Raw genomic sequence first — 24,410 nt, forward strand, 5'->3', positions numbered from 1 at the left:
ACGTACACCTGAAAACATTATAAATTAATATTTTAATATTTACATGTTAAGAAAATATACCAACCTTTTAAATGTTAGAAACAGTCATCTAAACTGGTGTGTATCTTCACTATTTATATTCTGAGACAATCATGGTTTTATCTATTTGAATCATTGAGGGATTTTTTTTTTCCCACAATGGGCAGAATTTCTTTACATAAATGTCTCCATGAGGGAATGCTCATAAGAATGTCAGGCTAAATTATATTCATATGTTAGCAGTTGTGCAACACTAAATAGTCATGAAATACAACTTCTGAAAGGAGAGACTTTATTTTAAGCTACAAAGTCACTGCTTTTTGCTGTCACAACTCTAAAAGTTTACTTATCAGAGTTAAACAGTGAAATCATGCATAAAACAAATTTCTAAGTTTTTATTTTCATTGAAAAATAAAAGTCTTTTTAAGTCTTCGAAAGTTTTCAGATCTAGGTTATATTTGACCATCTCATAATGCTGGCTAATGTTTTTAAAAATGCAATTATATACAAACCCATAATATTAATTAAGTGTTCAATAATTTCCTCCATAATTTCAATTTCCCCACTTATTTGCAACTCCTGAATTGAAAAAAAAAGTGCAAAACTTCATTTATGAGAAGTAAAGCACAATGTGGGGTCTATTTTCAGTCCTAGAACTATGCTTAAAACTTAAGTAACAGACCAAACCTTTAGCAGAGTACTGTAAAGGCAACCTATGAATCAAAAATATTCACTAGGACATGATCTTAAAAATGAATATGACCCTTGATTATGTTACTACTCTCACTGAACTAGAAGCACCTTAAACCTCCCTTTAATCACCTATGTTCCAGGGGTCTAGAAGCGGCAGTTACAAAACTTTAATCTTCAAAAATGTAGAGGATTAGGGACTTCCCTGGTAGTCTAGTGGTAAAGAATCCACCTTCTAATGCAGGGGACACAGGTTCAACCCCTGGTCAGGGAACTAGGATCCCACATGCCACAAGGCAACTAAGCCCTCGTGCCACAACTACTGAGCTTGTGCGCCTTTACTAGAGAGCCCACGTGTGCAGAGCCCACATACTCTGGAACCTGCGTGCCACAACTACAGAGCCCACGTGCCCCGGAGCCTGCACACCACAACTAGAGGGAAGCCCGCGCACCGCAAGGAAAAGCCCGCACACCTCAACAAAGATTCCGCGTGCCGCAACTAAGACCCAATGCAGCCAAAAATAAATAAAATAAATAAATAAATCTTTTAAAAAATGGAGAGGATTAGATTGAAAATTCTTATTTTGCCCTCTCTTCTACTTATCTATACTAAAAACAGCCTCTATCCATGTCTAGAACATAATTTTATTCTGTTCAATATATTGTACTTTGTGTGTGAATAGGTACTTTTGAAACAGAGCTTTCCCTTGTAAATAATAACTGATAATTTATGAAGTTATTTTATGCCCCCATACTAGGATTGTAATAATTTGACTTATTAATCACTTTACATTCACTACCCAATTAATTTATTTGTGTTAAGCCCATTTTACACATAGGGTAACTTAAGACGGAGTGATTAAGCCCAGCTGCTGAACTAAGGATCACATAGCTGAGTTGGGTAAATAATTCAAGCCTAGGCTGTCTGACTCTAAATCTATAAACCTAAACACTATGATTTTAAAAATGTAGATTTAAAACTTCATTCCAGACCAAAGAAATTATAATCTCCAGGAGTCGTGTCCCAAAATGTGTTTTTTGAAGCTGGTGGTTTGGGAACCACTGTACTGTCACCAGTCTACGCTGCCTCCCTGGGATTGCTGATTTTGATTAACTGCATCTAATTTCCACGAACCAGTCCTTTACAGAAACCTCCCACAAGATAGTGTATGATAGCCAGTGCTGTGGAGGATTAAAAAGAAGTAGAAAACATGGCTCCTGCCTACCTAAAATACTGAGAGACTTATACAGTGGCTGGACTGGGTGTGTTTAGTAGGGATGACTTTGTGGTAGCACTGTACTTTGATTAGGGTTTTTGTGGAAGGAAGAACAGAAATTGATAGAGAAGAAAGAGCCTAATTTGGCTACAAAGGTTTGGCAATGGAAATAAGACTTATGGAATGGTTTACTAACCCTTCTTTATTTCAAAACACAATTTTAAATACTTCAATTCAATTCTCTCTCAAACACACACGAAATTACTAACCTTCTTCATTCATGGCTTCTCTCAGAACCTGAAGTTTCTTTTGTCTTTCTCGGATTCGGTCCAAAGCACTTGATATTGCTGAGGAGGTGGGCAATTCTCGTGTGTGAAACACTGGATCCATTTTCTGAGGGCCAAAGATATCTAAGGCCATGCTTCCATCTGAGTATCTTGCCTCCTTTTTCCTAGGAGTAGTTGAAGTCCGTACTGTTACCGCCTCAGGCAGACAGTGTTGGTATCTGTCAGTCTCCCCAGAAGAGATGTCTCTGTCACCTGTGCAAAGCAAGTCCATGGATGAAGCCCAAATCTTCTTCTTGGGAAGTGCATCAATGCCAGGGATAGCTTTTTTTTCTGGGCCACTAGTTTTGAACTGGTAAGGGGAGCAAGAATTTTCAGAATCTTCACATCCAGAGTTATTATCTGATGAAATGTCCTTGAAATAAACTTCTTCATATTGTGTGTCTCTGATGGACAGAAATCCCATAGATTTACTAAGCCCTTTGTTAAGAAAGGTCTGATGAGAGAACAGAGACTTGTATGTGTCTAGTACATCAGAAGTAGAGCTTCTTCCTGGAATGATAAGAATCTATCATGTATGCACAGAATTTTTAGAAAATAACTGGAATGTAACCTTACTATTGACAATGAAAGTGGTGGCAATTTCCTAATTCTCCGAATGGAGGAAGAGAGATGAAATGGGATGGTGGTGATGATAAGGGAAGTGGAAAGAGATGTTATGTTTGTATAACTTTTCATAGTTCAATGTTTCTAACCTAATGATATCAATAATATATTGAACTTACTTCTTAAAGTAGCATTATTTTATATTCAAAGGTGAATGATTTGGTTTTAAAAAATAGGTAAGAGTTTCTGATACTAACCAGTTTGGTAGAATATTAATTATTCATGAAACGATTTGGGGTAATAATAGAATATGTAGTATATTCCTTTAACTTCTAAAGATATAATTCAAATAGGTATTATTTCAATATAAAGCCCTGCCATTTTCTGGTCATTTAAATAAACATGTTCAAAGAAGAAACAAAGAATTCTTGCTATATTCTGGATGGAAAAAAGATTGTAGTATTTGGAATTCTTAAGTATCAAAGTTTTATTATGATTAGATATGTTTTCAGAAATTTTGATTATGTTTGAAATCCACACAACTTGACTGTGTTTAAATTATGTAAGAAACAATTTTTCCACGGCAGACCATCATGTACTGAAATAGTTTTTCCTCTCGAAAACAACGTATCAATGTTTGTCAACTAGAAGAAATTACCCATTCTTATTTATGCTTTAGTCTTTGATGTAGTTAAAACCAGTATGCCATTCTAATTTTTTTTAAGGCAGCAGTCTAAATGCATTGAGGCGCAGCAAAAATGTCCAACCAGAAAGTTTTTGAATTCATAGATTCAACAACAACAAAAATGACACATATATATGGCTCCACTATTAAAAAGAAAAATGTAGAAAAATATAGTTACTAACCCAATAGCCCATAAACACTGAAGATTTCCTGCGTGACCTTCTGTGATCCCTCTTTGATAACCTATTTGCTATGGATACAATGTAAAATGATGACTAAAACCTTCCTGATAATAATAAATTGCTTATTGACTCATTTGAAGAAGTCAATTGCTTCTTCAGGGTAACAACTATAAGATCTAATTCCCTGACCACAAATTTTACCTTAATAATCATAGAAAAGTAAATTAATTTCAGAATGGCAACACATAATTGCTTGAAAATTAGATTCAAATGTTTTCTTGGAACTCATTTTCCCCCTGAACATGGATCCACTCAAGTGCAAATAAGGATAACGTCGCCTATTTGAGGGCACATCATCTATAGCAGCGGTTCCCAACCTTTTTGGCACCAGGGACTGGTTTCACGGAAGACAATTTTTCCACATACTGGGAGAGGGGGATGATGGTTCAGGGGGTAATGTGAGCGCTGGGGAGCAAAGGCAAGCGGCACATGAAACTTTGCTTGCTCGCCCACCACTCACCTCCTGCTGTGCAGCCCAGTTCCTAACAGGCCATGGACCGGTACCTGTCCGTGGCCCCGGGGGTTGGGGACCCCTGATCTACAGAATACTGGGAAATATACCACACCACATCTAGACACATAGATTGCCACAGACTTTAGATTATAATATAAAATAATTTTAAACTGATAAATATGTCTATCTTACAGTATTTCAGTGGTGAATTACATTCTTAAACCACATATTGACTCATTAATTTAAAATTGTATTAAATATAAAGAACAAAGATACTCTTAAAATTGATAGAATACAATAGATAAAAAATAAGAATTGAAAGGATTTACAGATCATAGAATCACAGATGAACTCAACAATCTGCCTTCTTTTACTATCTTGACTACCAACAAATAGTCAAAACTTGGAGAAAATCAAACAAGTGGGTATTTTGGCAGCACCATAAATTCACGGTCAACCACTTTGGACACTCAACATCATGTGCTAAGAGTAAGTTCACTCACTTTCCACAACTGATTCATTTTTCCTCATTCTTCAGATTTCCCACCTTAACTCTCATCTCTCTTTGCCTGATGAGCTGGTCTCATACTCCACCAAGAAAATAGTTGTCAGAAGACAACTCATTTTTCCATGACTAATTCTACATATCCACCCATGTCTGCAATCTTTTCCCTACTGTCTCAAAGGATGAAATTTCTTACCAAAGGCCAATTCCCGATATGTGTTCAATTCCTCCCTCCTCTTAGTTTATCAAAGATTTTATTTCTTTGGTTAATTAACTTCTACCCTCTCTGCTTCCATCTTCATTATCCCCCATTTCTACTGAGTCATTCCCATTAGGACACAAAACGTGCTCTAATATCTCTATAACAAAACCAAACTAAACAAAACCTCTCCCCTATTACCACATTTCCCCTCTAGCTACTGCTGTCTCCAATTTCTCACTTCCCATTCATTATTCTACCCACTTTAGTCAACTTCCCACTCCTCTACACCTTGGCAACTCTCATCATGTATCACTGATGATACCCATATTACCAAATCCAATGGACACTTCTGCATCCATTTCTTACCTACTTCTCAGCAGCAACTAATAGTGATGACAATCCCCTAACGAATCATTTTCCTCTCCGTACAAGCTTGGTTTCTTCCTACTTCTCAGACTGCTCATTCTAAGTCTGCTTTTCCTCCTCTACTGGATATCCAAATGTTGGCTTTCCTCAGATGTCAGTTTTAGAACCTTATCTTTTCACTCTTTCCTTATACAATTTCACCTATTAACAAGGCTTTAAATATTATCTACATACTGACAACTCCCCAATTTATTTTCTTGGCACTGATCTCTTCTGGGAGCTCCAGTCTGAAACAACTGGATCTTCTACTAGTATATCTCAGAAGCACCACAAACTGAACATGCTTAAAACTAATCTTTTGCTTCCCATACCCAGAGATGTCCATTTACCCTGGTCTTTCCAACCTGAATGAGTGGCACCATTATCCAACTGACGGCTCAAAACAGAAATACGGGCACCCTCCTGAAACCCTTCATCTTCCTAATTCCCCATATCAAACCCATCAGAAAGTGCTGGCTATCTAAATTCTCAAAGATATGTTACTCCGTTATTTCCAATTCCACTGGCATCACCCTATTCCCAATTAACACTATCACTTGACTATATAACTGCAATGGCCTCCCTGCTTCTTTTTTCATCCGACTACTCTCCACCCAGCAGCCAGAACTAACTTTTAAAAACACATTCCATGACGTCACCATCCTGCTTAATAAGTCTCAAAGGCATACTATTGCACTCCAAATAAAATCTAGACTCCTTTTGGGCATGCCATTTGAATCCTTTTTAGTCTCATCTCCACTTTCCTTATTCCATCCAGGCCACAGGTTCTTCTCTGTTAAGGTCTCTTAAATGTTAGGACCTTTCTTATGGTTAGTTGTTTCTTATTCTATAGTTTTATTTTAAATATGACTTCTTCAGTGAAGCTGACCACTATTGAAATAAATCACTTTCCAAATGTATCATGAGTCTATTACATTCGTAACGGTATATTATCCTCTTTTAGGTCATTAGTATTTACCAGCTATCTATTACTGGGCCATGGTATCCTAAAAGAGCCATGTCTTCTCACTTGTCATATGAAGCTTAAAACTAATTGCTAATAAGGTGGCTCTTGGACAACTACGGCTTTATAAATGCTAGGTTTTTATTGTCTTTATAAAAATTAATAGATATAAAATATTTCAGTTCATGGTTATTAAAAACTTCAGAAAGTTATTTTAAATTCTGCAGGGTAGAACAAAATTATAATGAAAATAATTCATTTAAAGGTTTATATTAACTTCCTACTCTGTTTCTACAAAATATGGCTCATTTTGCTTTATATGTTTGGAAATCACATTGTGATAGCTAACTTAAAATCTCATGACTATTACTTATAAAGTAATGATTTTGAACCACAATTCTCTTCTAGTAGCCAACAGGACAAAGAAAGGCATGGTGACATAGGAAGAGAAGTGAGAAAGTAAGATGGCGGGGGAGGGAAGGGAGAGGGCAGTGATACTCTTCAGGAAAACAGCAAAAAAACTGTGGAAGTGTGAAACAAGGTTCAAAGTGGTATGTATATACTTGTTACAAATGCTCTAAAGTAAAATTGTAAGAGCTATGGGCTACAAAAGCATTAAAGGGAGAAACTGAGTGTGGATGACCTTTTGAAGGAAAAGAAAGGAAGTGGTAGGAAAGAGATGTTTTGAGCTAAGTGGTTTCTCCAGTGGATCTTCTAGCCTAGGACTGCTTTTCTTTGATTTTGGGGGAAAAAAGGAGACATATCTTTAGGTAGAGACACAGAGAGGTGGATTTCAGCTGGTTATAAACATACTATTCTTAAATCACATATTCCTAACTGGCTGGAGTCTCAATGTGTTTTGTCATGTCAATGATGCTCACTATCTTCAACTACACAACAAGATATGTAATTGCCTGATTAACACTTCACAGGTGGATAAAATACATATGGCATCATACACAGCAATATAGTATCATGGTTGCTTTGTGCTGCTAAAGCACTAGGGAAAAAATTTCACTAATCTGGGAACTCAAAATTAGAGTTCAAATATAGCATCTGGACATATAAATGAGGAAAAACATGGAATTCTAGGCCCTCTTATTAGATGCTTCAGTCTAGTAAACAAGTGAAAACCATCTACTGTTAATACCAGTGTCACCTCAAATAACTATATTTGAGACTAGACAAAATGCAATTTCTTCAGATGCTTTCCAGATCTTTCCAAACATGTGCCCAGGCTATTATAATTACTTTATTAAACAAGCAAAAAGCAGCACTGAAATCATTAATTAAGTTCACCTAATAGCTATGCTTACTACTCATTTTGATCACAGGAAATTAAACTAATGGTATTTCTGAAAGCAATGCCATTGTAGCTACTTTTTAAAAGATGTCAGGTGGAGCTTTCTGTGGTATTTTCCTATCCTGGCAGAGTTAGAAGCTCCTTCATCAGAGCATGCTGGACCTCTATGAAGACATTCTCTCACTGCATTAAAATTAACCATTTTATTATATATCTGTCATCACTCCTACTCATTTCCTCACCCCCACCCCCAACTGGAACAATAACGTAAGGGATCATGTCTTACTTGTTTTTGTATTTACTGTTCCTGATAAAAGAAATTCCAAAAAAAATGCTTGCAGAATGGACTGGTTATATAACTTTTGAAACCTTTTAAAGTCAATTTAGGTAGCATAATCTACCAGAAAGATTACTGTCAAAAGATGGGGTTTTAACTAGCTTTGTCATTCAATCCCTGAGCTGGGGCAGGCCACTTAATTTGTTTCTCACTTCCTTCATCTACAAAAATGTGGATATAATTTGTTATGTCTTCTTCTTAGAGGTGACAGGATAAACGAACTAACCCATTTGAACTATTATGAGCTCTTCTGAACAAGTAGCAACATAAAGTTCTAAATTTTGTTTCTATTTTATTTTTCTCAGCATATAATTATCTGAGGGAGAATTTAAGTTATTTTGAGAGAAAGTCATAAAACCAGAAATCAAAAGATCTCCTGGAAAAGTTTTAGATTCTATAATTTAAAAAATCAAGTTATTCAGAACAGAACAATTAGTGACTATAGGTAGATTTTTCCACCTTTAAAGATGCTCTGAGTTCAGAAACAGTTTACAGACAACATTAGATTACATACAATTATAAGTATTCAAATTTAAAATGAAACCACAAACATCTTCTTTCAGAGGGTGCGTAGTTTGCTAAAAAGTAAATGGCAAACAATAAATAAATGTTGAAGAGCTATGAATAAAAGATTTTAAGATCATAAAGAGTATTCATAATATAATATATTCCAGTTATTAAATTAAATTGAAAAAATCTTCTTTGTAAAGTACATTGTGTTTTAACTATTTTTGTTATTTATGATGAACATTATCCTTAATGGGATATCATCATTCATCTTTCTCCTCACACTGAGTCTCAAAAAATTCACAGCATCTCTTAGAAGCTAACTTCAAAATGACATTTCAGTATTAAAAGAGGCTCCCCGATTCCCCATCTGTCTTCACAAATGTGTTCAGGTACATAAAAAAAGAAACATGATATTATCAATACACCCAAGTTCTGAAGCACTATCATGCTGATCTGATCAAGGTGTAGGTTTCCACCTTAAGCTTTCTTGGCAGGAAATGTTTGATTTCTTTCTGCTTAGTGAAGCCTTTTATCAGCATTGACAGTATTATATAACAGAGTGGAGGCACACAGCCCACTAGTTTAGGCTTTAGCTTCTGTAACAGATCTCAGAGGTAAGATGTAAGGAGAGACCTTTTATGGTCATTTACTCATAAATGAAAAATTTTATTGTTAAGTTTTAGTTGAACAATCAGATCACTTAGATATGAGGCATTATGTCTAAAATTGCTTACTTCTTTTAATCTAATTTTGTATCTCACTGCCCATCTTGACATTTTATTTATTGAGAACAGTAGTCAGGAATGTAATAAACTAAGTTATCACTACATAAAGGCTTTAGGCTGGTCTGCATCAAAGAGAATGCCTTACTACTAATGTAATATGACAACGTTGCGTTGCTGCAAGTGACCACTGACAGTTAAGAACTGGCACTGCCCAAAGGTAACACCAGTGTCCTAGAAGAATATTTCTTCTTCATGAGTTAATTTTTTTAATCTTAAGAGTTATATTAATAAGTGTGTGCCACTGACTATTAGGTCCTAATTGCTTCTGTCTGGTAATGTCTGTAATTAGTATACTGTGTGGATTCTGTCCTTGAGATGTGGTTTTACAAATTTATTAAAGATAAATTAAAAGAGACTTTGAGCAGTAATATTTTCCTTACTGCTTAGCAGTAAGCAACGGCTAAGACAGGCTGAGGATCCAAAAGGCTATTGTTTCTTTAAGTATAAGGACCTCTAGTTCTACCCCAACTACAGGAACTAATTTAGGTTTATCCTGAGTGACACATTGTAATTCCTTACAAATTCTCTTGAGTTTAGATATTGGGGAGATTGTACTCTCCAATAAGAAGATAGGATTATTAGAGAATTAAAATCTATGGACAGTCTATTTACAGATTTCTCTGTTAATTTTCTTAAGTTACTACAGTCACTTCTAGATTATCTGCATTTGGACAGTCTATTAGTCATAAGAATTCTAGAGCACTATTAGACAGTAATACTAAGTCTTAATATTACAAAAACAAAGTCATAAATAAAAGGCATTAATACTTTGGTTTAAAACTTCTGATACATTTGTTGTTATAATAAAATAGTCTAATAACATGAGCCAAGATGGTGAGCTAAACTACCAGTTTATTTTTTACTCTGCACACAACTTAATGCTTAAAATAGGCTATCTAAAAAATTAAATCATAGTCTCATATATTTCTTTTCAGAACCATTAACATTTTATTACAAATGTATTACTATATCTAATATTTTTATAAAACTTTTTCTCATATTCAATCAACAAACATTCATTTAACATGTACAAAAACTAACATGCTTAATAGGGGATGTTCCCCATCTCTAGCATCTATGTGTCCAGGAAGCTTAATTTTGTATATGGTTTTCACAAATATATGTATATATGTAAATGACAAGTAAATAACCTGCTATTTAAAATATGCTATAGATAAAATGTATAACCAACAAGGAATTACTGTATATCACAGGGAACTCTGCTCAATACTCTGTAATAACCTAAATGGGAAAAGAATTAGAAAAAGAATAGATACATGTGTATGTATTGATATAACTGAATCACTTTGCTGTACACCTGAAACTAACACAACACTGTTAATCAACTATACTCCAATACAAAATGAAAATTAAAAAAATAAAACAAAATAACTTAACAGTAAAAAAAAAAAAAAGTATGTTATAGAGTTGGCATAGATTCATTTCAATCTCTATTGCTACCTCTAAAATGTTACATAACAATTGATGTCTGAAACAATAAGACTCTGAATCATTGAAAGTAATATAATCTAAACTATGTTAACACTTGTGAGTCTTTAAAATTTGATAAACTAAATATGGCAGGGTGATCTTTTTCTGCAGATTCTGTAGATTCATGATGAAGAGGGATAGAATGGGGGGTCTCATATATTTGGGAACATTTTTTATTCTTAGAAAAAACAAACTATCTTTAAAAATTAATAATAATATAACGTATTTACTAAATCAACACGTAACAACCAAGCATACAAACTTCAATTTCATATCCTGGCCACTTAATGACAGCAGCAGATGACAGAAGGGAACTACGAAAAGAGAGAAAGAACAGGAAAGAGAAATAAGGAAGCAAGGAGGAGGGGAGAAAGGGAGATAAGAGGAGAATAAGAAGGGAGGAAGAAATAGAAAGATGATAAATAAGAGAAACAAATCATTTCTTTTAAATCTAATGTTTACTTATTAAAGTATTCACTGTGGACCTCCCTGGTGGCGCAGTGGTTAAGAATCTGCCTGCCAATGCAGAGGACATGGGTTCGATCCCTGGTCCGGGAAGATCCTACATGCCGTGGAGCAACTAAGTCCATGTGCCACAACTACTGAGGCTGTGCTCTAGAGCCTGAGTGCCGCAACTACTGAGCCCATGCGCCGCAACTACTGAAGCCCTCATGCTCTAGGGCTCACGTGCTGCAACTACTGAGCCTGCGTGCTGCAACTACTGAAGCCCACGCGCCTAGAGCCCGTGCTCCACAACAAGAGAAGCCACGGCAATGAGAAGCCCGAGCACCGCAACAAACAGTAGCCCCCACTCTCCGCAACTAGAGAAAGCCTGCACACAGCAACGAAGACCCAACGCAGCCAAAAAAAAAAAAATTCATTGTGTCTCCTTGAAAAAGACTCATTCTATTCTAAAACAGGGAATTGATTCAAAATTTGATAGATTAACAAAGTGCCGCTATTCTTAGCACCAAGGTTTACATGATATCTTACCTCAAATCCTAGTATTGTTTTAAGATAAAAGAAAACAGATTTTTACCTATGAGAGGAAGGTGTCTATATATATAAGGACGTAAGTATAGTAAGAAAACACAAGGAAGGGTTAAAAATACTTTTTTTTAAATTGCCATCAAAGCATTGTAAAAACTAAGTTAAGCAAAGTCTGCCTTCTTTTCTGACCCATGCATAAACTAATAATATATGTATTAGAAACAACATTATGTAACCCGAAGTAAATTGACTATATTGATGATATGAAAGCTAAGTACCTTTTCAGAAAAACAATCCTTATTCTCAATAAGTAAAATGAAAGTACCAAAACAGACACAGAACTAACTGCATTATTACAGAATCACTCCATTAGAAATGATTTCATTGCTTTTCTTTGACTTCTTAAGATAAGCAGTACACTTGCTTAGGGCATATCCTTCCCTCTCAGACATGAGTTCTGAATTCTGCAAAACTTTTAGTCCAGATAATCAAATGTCTATATTTAGTTTTCACGATGAGAGTTTCTCATAGGTTTTAAATAAGATAGCTGTGCTCTGATTATCTAATTAAGCAGTTAAACATCTTAACATTTTAATCTGACTATATCAATTAGAATGTTTTATTAGAATATATTTAAGCAATATTTACATTTACTTTAACCCCAGCTTCAAGACTTAAGACAATAAAATATTTCACCCACAAAATATTTTTGTTAATGTTTAAATTATAATTATCAATATTGCTTGATGAAAAGGGAACAAAGATAATCAACAAAAACAAAAGTTCATTTTATAAATAAGCCAAGCTTGAAACTTACCACTGAAAAATAAGCTTTCAGATAAAAATTTAGTTTTTCTACTTCCATTTCTTGTGTTTTGAATTTCTATTCATTTCCTTAAAAAATCAATTTAATAACTATGTAGAACTTAAAATTATCTAATGCTACTGGCAAATAGCAAAACCACTCTTCATCAGTCTTTACTTAGTCAGCATCATATAACCTCAGTTAGTATTTGGTAACTCTAAGTCATGAAATTCGTTGGTCACAAAATCAATTTAGTGGGGTGCGATTAGCATTAAAAAAAGAAACAGAATAGAAAATAACAGTATGCAACAAGAATAATGTTGCTTTCTGAAACCTTTGTTTTAGTAGCATTTATGTTCATAAATATGTGTTTTGTCGTACTTTAAAATGTATTTTTAATACAAAATACCATGATAAAGTAAAAAATGATATTATTGCTACAATAACAATACTGGGAAAGAAATTATTTACCATGGTGTCCTGATTGTATTAACATTTTCTGCCTAACTATCGTGGATTTATATATTAATACACATAGCATTCCTTATCTGTACGGTGCCTCCACTTTGCACACTTATGTTATGATTATGGTCACAATTACCAGATTTCCAAGCTAGGTTAAGTATGATTTTGTAAAGGAAACAATAACTAAGGTTAAAGTCTAAAAGTTTCCTATTAATATACTCTTACCTGTTGGTAATCCTTTTCCTCTCAATCGGTCTCGGATAGTCTGGCTTCGATCAGGCTTCTGCTCACTGTTACGGGAAAGCTGATCCGTCTGTACATAGGTAATCAAAAGTCAAGTTTGACAATAGAATCTCCCTTTTATTTTCATGGTAATTGTCTACAGAATGACACCAGTTAGATAATTTTTGGAGAGGATAACATTTAAGTAAAAACACTCCACGTCTGCTATTGTCAATATATATTCCTTGGATAAGATTTACGTAGCTTAGTTTTGGCCAATTCATCTTCAGGAAATAAAAGCCAAGAAACATCTGTCAAAGACTAATCTGCTAACTAGGGAACAAAATTAGCCAAATTAAAGTAGTTAAAATGAGTTCCATTTCAAAACAACACACTTGAAGTATTCTTTTTTTTTCCAAACTGATAACCACTTTCACCTCTCAAGTGTGACTATAATTTTAAAACCATATTAATTCTGGTATGATAAAGCTCTCTCCTAATTGCAACTATGCACTGAGGGTGCTGATTTAAATTATTTTCGAAAATAATTTTCTAGATTTTGCCTGCCAGAAATTACATTTGAGAAATATTTTAAACTAAATAGACATATTGAGGGATGACAAATTTAAATCAATGCTCTTTTGAGACACTTTAGAACAAAACGTTTAAGTAGTCTTAAACTTTAATAACTTCAACCGAGGGCACTTGTTTAAAATAAAGCACATCAAATTCCACATTACAAGGGGTGAAATGTTAGAATACTGAGTTTATTCAGCTGATCAATTAGAGTAGAAACTTCAAGAAATAAATGTAAGGAGAGAGAATGGTGAAGAGAAATTACTTAACTCTGGCACCAAGAACATGCACACTTATCTGTTTACACACACACACACACACACATTCTAATATTCCTCCATGAGTGAAACTTATTTAAGTATGCATTAAAAATCCATTTAAGGTAGTATTCGAGGTATTATGCTTCCTACCTATAAGAAGACTTAAATGGAACTATTTCTGAAATGATGTTATCATTTAAATTATATAAATAATACTGGTCCACATTGCACTATATTGGCAGTAACTGAAGAGATAATATCCTGTATCATCTTTGTGAATTCCTGCATTGACACTACTATTAATAATAGTTGTCATTTACTGAGCAATTACTATAAAGCAGGCACTACCTTAAGGGCTTTACAATACTTTATGTTAATTATCCAAAAACCTCATGAGGTATATATTATTATTATCTTCATATTACAATAAAGGGAGAAATAGCAAGGAAAAATTCTAAGGACCTTGAAGCAGCTCATCAACATTGAAATAATTATTTTCAAAACTGTTCAGTAATATGGGTGGATGGTATGTACCATTATTCCTATTTTACAGTTAAGTAAAATTGAGGTCAAACATGCTATATAAATCAGTGGAAAAACCAGGACAACTAAGCTGGACTACTGACTTTTACTCTATGCTAATTAATTTTAAGTAAGTAAGAATTATAGTCACTTGTAGTGAATTTCACACTGAGTGAAAGACTAACTCGTTCTATCAGCGACTGGAGGCAATGACAGCTTCCAAGGAGCATAATGGCTGACAGCTAATGGCTTTGGGGTCAGAGAGATCCAGATTCCAATTGTGTCTCTGCCATTTACCATGTGTGTGGCCATGGGCAAGTTATTTAATCTATTTGAGCCCCAGTTTCATTATCTCTAAAATGAGGATGAAATTATCTCTTGCAACCTGGGGTTGTGATGAATAAATGTGAAAAAGCACATAAGTCATTCAGCACAGTGCCTGGCACAAAGTAAACACTTAAAAAATGGTAGCTGTGGGCTTCCCTGGTGGCGCAGCGGTTGAGAGTCCGCCTGCCGATGCAGGGGACGCAGGTTTGTGCCCCAGTCCGGGAAGATCCCACATGCCACAGAGCGGCTGGGCCCGTGAGCCATGGTTGCTGAGCCTGCGCGTCGGGAGCCTGTGCTCTGCAACAGGAGAGGCCACAACAGTGACAGGCCCGCGTACCGAAAAAAAAAAAAAAAAAAAAGGTAGCTGTGAGAGTTACTTCTGCCCAGTGATGTCCAGGAGACTGGCAAGAGCAATGGATGAGGGGAGTGTTATTATTTCTACTTAGAAAGGCAGGCTCTCTACATACTGATTCCAACTGACCTTTCTATTCTTCTCTCCCACTAAACAACCCCACAGCACACCCCATATCAGACTTATTACTGTTCCTCAAACATCCTGCTCTTTCCCATCTCACAGCATTTGTACAAGTTTACTTCCCTCTGCCTGGATTACCCTTTCTATCTAGTCTACAGGATCTAGCTCAAAGTGCTATCTTTCAACCCAGTCATTACTTGTATCCTTTCCCCTCAAAATCTCATAGCTTTTAAATCCCTGGCTGATTAATAAGAAACATAAGTCCCATAAAGTGAAGGAGTTAGTACAGATCAACGTTCCTCAGAGCGAGTTTTTACAGAATATCAGTATTATGAGAAGATCTGTGAAAAAAGGCCAATATAAGTTTGGGAAATGTTTCACCTGTGTGCCTATCCCTCTTGAGGGTTAGTAATACAACTTAGTGTATTAAAGGCTCTGGGAAGTTCTACGGTGAAAATATACTTAATTTTCCTAAAATAGTTTTTCCTCAACTTTATTTGACTATAGAGAAAAATTTTTAAACAAAAATATATTTCAAAATACCTGGGAAACTTTGGTCTGAATAGAAGATCAAAGTTTTAGTAGCTTTATCTTTGTTCCAAAAAAAAAAATCACATACAGGAATATAAACAAATAAATCAGCTCTAGTTAAGGAGGGGAAATAAACAGCCGAGAACTCTCTTCACTTAGCCTCTACTACCTCCCTTCCTCTGACTACAGAATCGCAAAGGCTCCTTGGGGTACAGTTTACAAACCATCTGCCTAGAAGACTTTATGAGCCTGTTTCTTATCAACTGGCAAAGCATGTGGAATTTGGATATACCCCTGCCAGCCATACGACATCCTGGTTAAGATGGCAGAACTAAACCCTTAGGGATGAGGAATTAAGAGGAAGCCAGCAAGAACCCTGTGTGACAGCAGTAAATCTATCCAAAGCCTACATAAAGGAGGGGGACTTAGGCACCATAACCTAAAGGGTCAGAGCAGATAAAGTTTAGACCTACATCAAATATCAAACACCAAGGGGGGGGGGTCCCAAACTGGAGCAAATGGGATAGAATATAGCTTAAGAAATGCAGCAATGGGACTATTAGATATAGAGATTGTTAGTCCTGGGATTCTTCATATCTAAGACAAGAGAGAAAATAAAGGAGTCCCAGTTTTGGGACAATCTAGTAGGGATACAAGCATGCATCCCTCTTACATACCAGGTGCCAATGTCCAAAGAAGGTAGGGAGGGTTTGAGAATACCTAAGGGGTCCAGACTAATAAGTGAGCAAGAAAGAGGTATAAAGCAACAGAAAGTGCACTTAAATAATTCTAAGACCCATTTTGCATGTCCATACGACTTTCACAGTAGGTAGAATCACTTACTGAAAGCTCCATGGGAAAAGATGTAAGAAAAGAGTCAAGAAGACTTCTCAGCTCTAACATGCTGTGATTCTATAATACCTGCTAGAATAAAGTTCTAAAAACAGACTAACTCCCATAAAATCTAGGAGACTAAATTATTGCAATGGGTTTCTAGATTTTTAAGTACTGTTTCAAATAAACAATTAACATTAGAACCTGAAATTCAATCTCCTGTTCCTAGTCTTCACTGAGAAAATGCTATCCATATTTAAAGAAAATTTTGTGAAATGCTACTAAATTTTAAAGTATGACTATAGGAACCAATTGGAACTGTGGCTTACCCCAGAAAGATTTCCCAGAACCAGTTTTACCAACTGCTTCACATAGGAAAATGAGGGTGCACAATTGCTATTCCTAATGTGGGCACTGCAAGCGTCCAGGACAGTCCGAACAGAAACCCGAGCATAAATAACATCCTCACACATTCCAAGCAGTATACTGTTGAGATGATCTCCAAGCTTGATAGGCTGCATACAAAGAAAGAAAAGGTAATGTTGGCAAGTGTGAGTAAATCTAACTAACATGAGAGAAACCATTCCAAGAGTCACAGGAACCACACCAAACACACCTGGAGGAAATAAATTTCTTACCTAGTAGCATGTATATTTGACTGCATTTTACATTTTTATAATCAAAAAATTTTATTAGCAGAAGTTGGTTAACAGACATCTCCTAAGGTAGGAGGTATTATAGAAAAACTCTGAGGTGTTTTGGTATGATTAAGAAATGGAATGTTTTGGTTATCCAAGTATTTTGGTAAGCAGTTTATATATATACACTACTTGGGGGGAATAAACAATTTCCTAACATTTCAAAAAAGGAATATATTTGATATATATTTAATGTAATTTGACACTCATGATAACTTAGAAGGGATTTCAAATACTGCAATGACTCAAGGTCATTTAAATGTAAGTTGTCATTATGCTGGTGAAACAGAAGCCAAAATGTGAGTTTTTTTTTAATTAGTTGACATAATTTATAGAATATTATATCTAAATGTCCAATAATCATACCAAGAAATGCAAATTAAAACCACAGAAAGAAGTCACTATATATATATACTCAGTAGAATGGTTAAAATAAAAGACTGATAATACGAAGTAGTGGTGAGGAGAAAAGCATTGCTTATGGGAGTTTGAACTGGTACATCCACTTTGGCTTAAACATATGCTTTACCTGTGACCCTTCCCTTCCACTTCTCATCCATTTGGTATTATATTTCATCTTTTAGAGCTCAGCTTAGCAGCAATGTCCTTTAATAAACCTATTCTAACCCTCCAAGTCTAGTTAGAGGCTCCAATCTTGGTCTTCCATAGCACCCTCCATTTTCCCTAACATAGCATTTGTCACATTGCATTGTAATTGGTTATTTTGGTTGTCTGTACCTGTGATAGGACTCCACAGACATGGGACATTATATTCCTAGTGTCTGGTACAGTGTCTGACATAAGGTAGGTGCTTAATAAATACTTCTGAATTAATATTAAATATTTCCAAAACAGTTATGATATCTGACAGTAAAATAGAAGTAAATGTTTATACTTCCCATCCAATTTACACATTATAGATATATTGACTTTATTTTCAGTTACCAGAAAAGAGAAAGTGTTATTTATAGGCATTGATCACATTTTACATGTAAGTTAGGTTCTATAAAATGACCCTATTATTTCCAGTAATAATTTAAGTTTCTCATTTATATTTATAGAATTGAAACTGAGGAAAGTAAATATACAGTATTTTTCATGATGTAAAATGAAACCAAACCAAGTTGAAGACTATCATTCGTTTTTCATGGATCTTAAGATGTCTGAATTTTAGAATAAAAGCCTAAAATACTTACTCCTTCTTAATTTGATAAAAAAAAAAACCCCACACTTAGTTACTTTTGTTTGGAGTCCTAAATGCCTAAAATGACACAATTCTGTATGCTACATCTTTGATGAAATACAGTTATTTAAAAATTTTTGATTATATTTATTACTATGTTTACTATTGTGTCTTCAGGAAAACAGTTATTTTAGAAAATAAAGACTAGAAGCAGCCCAATGATCATCAGAGCCTAAGACTCCACAAGTTACTTTAATATCTGTGTCTGCTGCTGCAGGAGTAGTGAAGTATGATTTTGAAGTGACAAGAGAAAAAGTAATGAAGTATAAACTCTGAGACATAGTTAGAGCTACTATTATTCCTACAGTTTTTGCATCAAAAAAGGTTATCACTTCCTGTTCAAGAATGAATCATCAAAGAAATTTACAATCCCCCTTTATCAGTCATTAAATTAAAAGAAATAAAGTGGACTCCCATTTCTCTCACTATAATTTTGAAGAGGCTACTATATTTCGCAGAGTGAACTGTTGAAACAGGTAGTGACTGCTATAATTCTAAGAACAGTCTAAGAAAAATAATTTCTTTAGTACTTTATTATTTCATTCTGAGAGTGTGACATTATTAATGTGAACAACCAGTATAGAAACACTGGTGTGCCTGACAACACACTGTAGAACACATAAATACACAGAACTTCTTAAAAAGTGTAAAGTTGTACAAATGTGACAACTTGACTTACTTGGCTCTGAGGTACTTCATGATCAGCCCCCCAATACAATGTCATTCCAAGAGAATAAATATGGATCTAGGAACAGAATTTTTAAAAAAAATCATTTTATGTAAAAACTTAATTTAGCAAGTACTATATATTCATGACTTTGCTCCAAAGAGAGTGCAACACATGATTTGAGAAAATCATCATTTCATATTTTGCATTAAAGTATGTGAGAGCTTAAAACAGAAAATAAGACTGGAAATGATCAGAACAGACTTTTTTTTTCCCCCGCAACTTTCTAGACTGTCTGCTATGAGTAATCAATTTTATTAGTTCTTACTTAAAGTTTCTTTATGAAAGCTCAAGCAAATATGAATAGTCTTACTTTCCCCTTCTTTTACAAAAGGTCAGAAATTTAAAAAATTACTCGACACCTTGCAGTTTTAATTTAACAAGACAGCCATTTCCATATCAATGTTTAGAGATCTCATTCTTTTTACTGCTGCGTAGAACTCCATTTTGTGGCTATAGCATTGTTTACTTAACTGATCTGTTATTAATGGGCAATTAGAATTTTCCTAAACTTTTGCTATTATACATAATGTTTTAGCAAACAGCCTTGTGATGTCATTTTGCACGTGCAGGTATTCCTCTTGAATTGACTCTCTTAGATTATGAATAAAAGAGTAAAATCATCTATAGTTTTGATACATTTTGTCAGATTTTCCCCACAGACGTTTTATCATTTTGCATTTCTACCAGCAACATATGATTTTTTCACAAGCCTTATTCATAGAATGTGTTATGAAGATTTGGATTTTTACCAAACTGAAAAGAGAAAAAAAATCTCATTGCAGTTTTTTTTTTTTTTTTTTTTTTCTCATTGCAGTTTTGATTAGCATTTTTCTTACTAAGAATGGATGGGGTAGCAGTAGATAGAGAAAAAAGTTGGGTCAGAAAAGATTCCTTTTTCATTGTTTGTTTGCTTCTTAAAGACTGAAGAAAGGACAACACAATTTTATGCTGGTAGGAATGATCCAACAGGGAAAACTGGAACCGCAGGAGAGAGAGGAGACTGTTGGGAGAACACTGCTGAGTAAGCGGGAGGAAGTGGAAGCTAATGCACAAATGAAGGAGTTGGCTTGACACCTCTGTCACAGTTCTTCTGAAGTAGGGAAGCAAAGAATATGAAAATTTATGTAGGTAGTCCAGTTGTGGTATCTTGGGAGAAGTCTCCTGATCGCTTCTACTTTTTTTCCCCTGTGAAACAGGGAGCAAGATTATCAGCCTGAAGTGAGGACAGTTAATCCTTATAAGTAATCATTCTCCAGTTCTCCTGTTAAGCGATTTCAGAGCTAGACTTTTAGGCCATCTCCACCAGTACTGAATAATCTTACCACGAGCATTTTTTTGCACCAATCTTACTCCAGGGCCATCTTATTTTCTTGTCTTTATTTTTTCTTTTCATTTTGCCCTTATTTTCTCACCTGTATTTTTTAATTATACAAACTGTCTCAAATCCTCTTTAGATATAGGTGAGGTAAATACAAATAAAACTGGGTATCCTTACAATCTCACAGCATTTTAATCTATTCCTAGTATTGCCTCCTAAATGATTCCTAAATTACAGATTAGTTTTTCCTCTTTTCAAATATTTTCATGGCTCCCAATTTTCAAAAATCCAAATTCTTTTTGTGTGTGTGTGTGTGGTATGCGGGCCCCTCACTGTTGTGGCCTCTCCCGTTGTGGGGCACAGGCTCCAGACGCGCAGGCCCAGCGGCCATGGCTCACGGGCCTAGCCGCTCCGCGGCATGTGGGATCTTCCCGGACTGGGGCACGAAGCCATGCCCCCTGCATCGGCAGGCGGACTCTCAACCACTGTGCCACCAGGGAAGCCCCCAAAATCCAAATTCTTTATGATGATATGCAAGGCTCACTCTGACCTGCCTCTAGCTCCATTTCCAGGTTTTTAAGTTTTCCTTCAATTATCACTCCTTCCTCTATACACTTAACACTTCAGAACTACTATATAATTCTCTGTTGACAAAATAAATCTTTCTCTTTCCCAGCGTTTCTTGAGCAGTTCTTCCTACCAAGAATTTCTTTTTTCATCTGTCAATAAAAGTTCCACCCATTATTGAGAGTCTAGAGATGATGTTATCTATTATGTATGTTATATAAATCTTCTCAAACAGGATAAAGCATTCTGTCTTATATGATGGTTATTATTTCATTTGTGTCTCTAATGAAACAGTTAACTAATACTACCTGTAACATAGTTAAGATGTGTCCTTGTTTGTCTTCCTTGAGAAAGCCTTTTTAACACATCTTAATATCCCTCTTAGCAGTTAACACAGAACTTGTACATAATAGATATTCAATACATGCCTACTGAATTCAATTAAATGTGCATAAAGTTCAAGGCAGCATGATGTAGGCTATTTGTATCATATTTCTGTTTAGAATTCAAAAGAACCTCACATGGGAACACCTTTTCAAAGAGTCTCATATATGAAAAACATTTTTCATACCTTTAGCAAAAATGACTAATTGCATACTCAAATATATTTCTCTTAATATATTAATTTTGATTTGTGATCCTTTGAGATACTGGTAGTATTTTAAGATTCTTTACTACATTTACTTGTCAGGAGGCTAATTAAGTTATTTTAATAATTTTTATACAAGACTATATAAAATTATTAACATTTTAAAAACTAGGTTATAAAATTATACATCTGTTGATCATTTATGTATATAGTATAATGATTAATTTTATGTGTCAACTTGACTGGACCATGGGATGCGTAGATATTTGGTCAAACATTATTCTGGGTGTTTCTGTGAAAGTGTTTTTGGATGCAGACTGCTCTCCCCAATATACGTGGTCCTCATCCAATTATTTGAAGGCCTGAAGAGAACAAAACAGTTTACCCACCCCCAGATAAGAAAGAACTTTCTGTCTGACTGCCTTCAAACTAGGACATCAACTTTTTGTTGCCCTTGGGTTTGATCCGAAATACCAGCTCTTCCTGGGTCCTGAGCCTGTTGGCCTTCATTGTGGAACTACACCCTCAGTTCACCTGGTTCTCAGACCAGAACTACACCATTGGCTCTCCTGGGTCTCCAGCTTGCTGGCTCACCTTGGAGATCTTGGGACTTGTCTGCCTCCATAATTACATGAGCTAATAAGAGTCTCTTTATATACACACACACACACACATATCCTATTGATCCGGTTTCTCTGGAGACCCCTGCTTGATACATATAGATATGAAATATCTATATATAGAAAAAACATGCAGAAATTATAGTTGCTATTTTATTAGGATAGTGCTTTATGGGTTCAAAATTTTTAATATTTTAAAAATCATTTAAAATTTTGTTAAATAAATAACTCCAGGTACATCAGATCTTTGTTAATGTATAACAATATCTGGTATCTAATATTAGAGAAATATTATTAATATTTGAGAAAAAGTTTGTACAGTATACAAAGAAAAATGCTTTATTTTTACATTTATTCCAAAATAATCTGTAAAGTAAATATGGATAATACTTCCATATACATTATTCATAAGCTAAGAGTTTTTACTGTTGATGCAACCTGAAAAGATACAGGCAGAAAGAAGATCAGTGATACTACGGTGTAACTAAATTAACACAGTAACGCTGCAATACCACTGAGAGCACTTAGTTCACCTGGTTGATAAATAGCAATGAATGGGTTATAGTTTAGTTACAGTCATATGGAAAGGAGAAGGTCATACAAGGAGTGATTATTCAAAAACAGGCAAGTATTTGGGCTTCATATGTTTCTTTGGTTTTTACATAAACAGAAAAAAAGGAGAATACGATGGCCCATATTAAAAGAAGTCAGGCATTAGAAGTTTTTTTTTTTTAAAGGTTTTGATCTGCCTCTCACTTCTACTGCATATTTATTTAGCTTCCAAGGGAATTTTTTGCTTTGTGATCTTTGCCAAGGTCCTATTTGTATCAAAGATCTCAGTACCTATCTGTTCCTGATGGATAGTACAGAGAAAATCTATTCCTTTCCCTTAGTGTAATAGCAAGCCAGGATGGTTTCTTGTAGAAGTGGCTGCTTTTGATAATGATGATTCATACACAGGGTTAAACGATAAAGGAACTGGTTCTAGAAGATACCATTTATAGAAGAGCTAATTAACTATCCATTTAGTCATTCAACATTTTTTCTGAAAGTCACTAAGCTTGGGATTGTGGTAAAATATAAATATCTTATTCTGGATCAATACTACTACCATATACTAATACATAAGAATATCAACAGCAAGCATGTACATAACGTTTACTGTGTGTCAACCTTACAGTTTGTACTCCAGCTTATTCAATAACTACAGAGAGAGAAAGTAACTTTTGTCCAAGGTCACACAGGTAGTTAAGTGCTAGGGGCGGGATTCAAATTCTGGCTCCAGAGCCATATTCTTGACCTCTAAACCAGGGCTTATACTCCTCTGTACTACTGACATTTGGGATCTTTGCTGCGGACAGCAGTCTGTGGATATTTATCCTGTGTAGGATAACAGTAGTACCCCTGGCCTCTACTCACTAGATGCCAGTAGAACTACCTTCCTCCTCTTCCCCCTGCCCTCCCACCAGTTATGACAACTAAAAATGTCTCAAGACATTGCCAAATGTCCACTGGAAGATAAAGCAGCCTCTGATTCAAAACCACGGCTTTAATCTGTTGTACCCTTCCTAGAATCAGAACTCTAAGAAGAAACCTATATGAATATATATGTATGCATCTATTAAACAAAGTAGAAGTAGTACATTTGTACTAAGGAAATTCAAAAGGACAAGATTACTTCTGATTATAGAAGAAATTTAAAGCAGGGGGAGTTTAAGCTGAGGTTTGAATGTAGGTCATGTGTCCCTTCTCCGTGTTCTCTTAATATTTTGTACAGATCCACTATTACTGTATATATTTCCATTACTATTACTACTATCATTAATTTCTTTTTTTCTATCTGTCCATTACACTGCTGGCCCTTTGAGGTTAAGAACTATTTCTTTTTTTTTTAATGTATTTATTTATTTTTGGCTGCATTGGGTCTTCAATGCTGCATG

The 24,410-nt window shown here is 35.1% G+C and overlaps 1 protein-coding gene across 12 annotated transcripts in view; it reads right to left on the minus strand.

The window, feature by feature from the left end:
- The window catches only part of PTPN13 (protein tyrosine phosphatase non-receptor type 13), a 234,878-nt gene that overhangs the window by 117,836 nt on the left and 92,632 nt on the right, over positions 1 to 24,410 (minus strand). For 9 of the 12 annotated variants that reach the window (XR_003795550.1, XM_029234945.1, XM_029234946.1 and 6 more), the window contains exons 4-7: positions 19,326 to 19,391; positions 17,035 to 17,220; positions 13,184 to 13,271; positions 2,195 to 2,761 (exon numbers count right to left, since the gene is read on the minus strand). Coding sequence is in view for 11 of the 12 variants with exons in the window: in XM_029234945.1 (XP_029090778.1) it covers positions 2,195 to 2,761; positions 13,184 to 13,271; positions 17,035 to 17,220; positions 19,326 to 19,391 (907 nt within the window). In the remaining variant the exon portion in view is untranslated. The remainder of the gene's footprint in view (positions 1 to 2,194; positions 2,762 to 13,183; positions 13,272 to 17,034; positions 17,221 to 19,325; positions 19,392 to 24,410) is intronic. The other 3 variants (XM_029234947.1, XM_029234949.1, XM_029234948.1) reach the window with 2 other exon arrangements.

Source organism: Monodon monoceros, unplaced genomic scaffold (genome assembly GCF_005190385.1).
Source record: "Monodon monoceros isolate NGI ecotype Baffin Bay Population unplaced genomic scaffold, NGI_Narwhal_1 Super_Scaffold_20, whole genome shotgun sequence".
NCBI lineage: Eukaryota > Metazoa > Chordata > Mammalia > Artiodactyla > Monodontidae > Monodon > Monodon monoceros.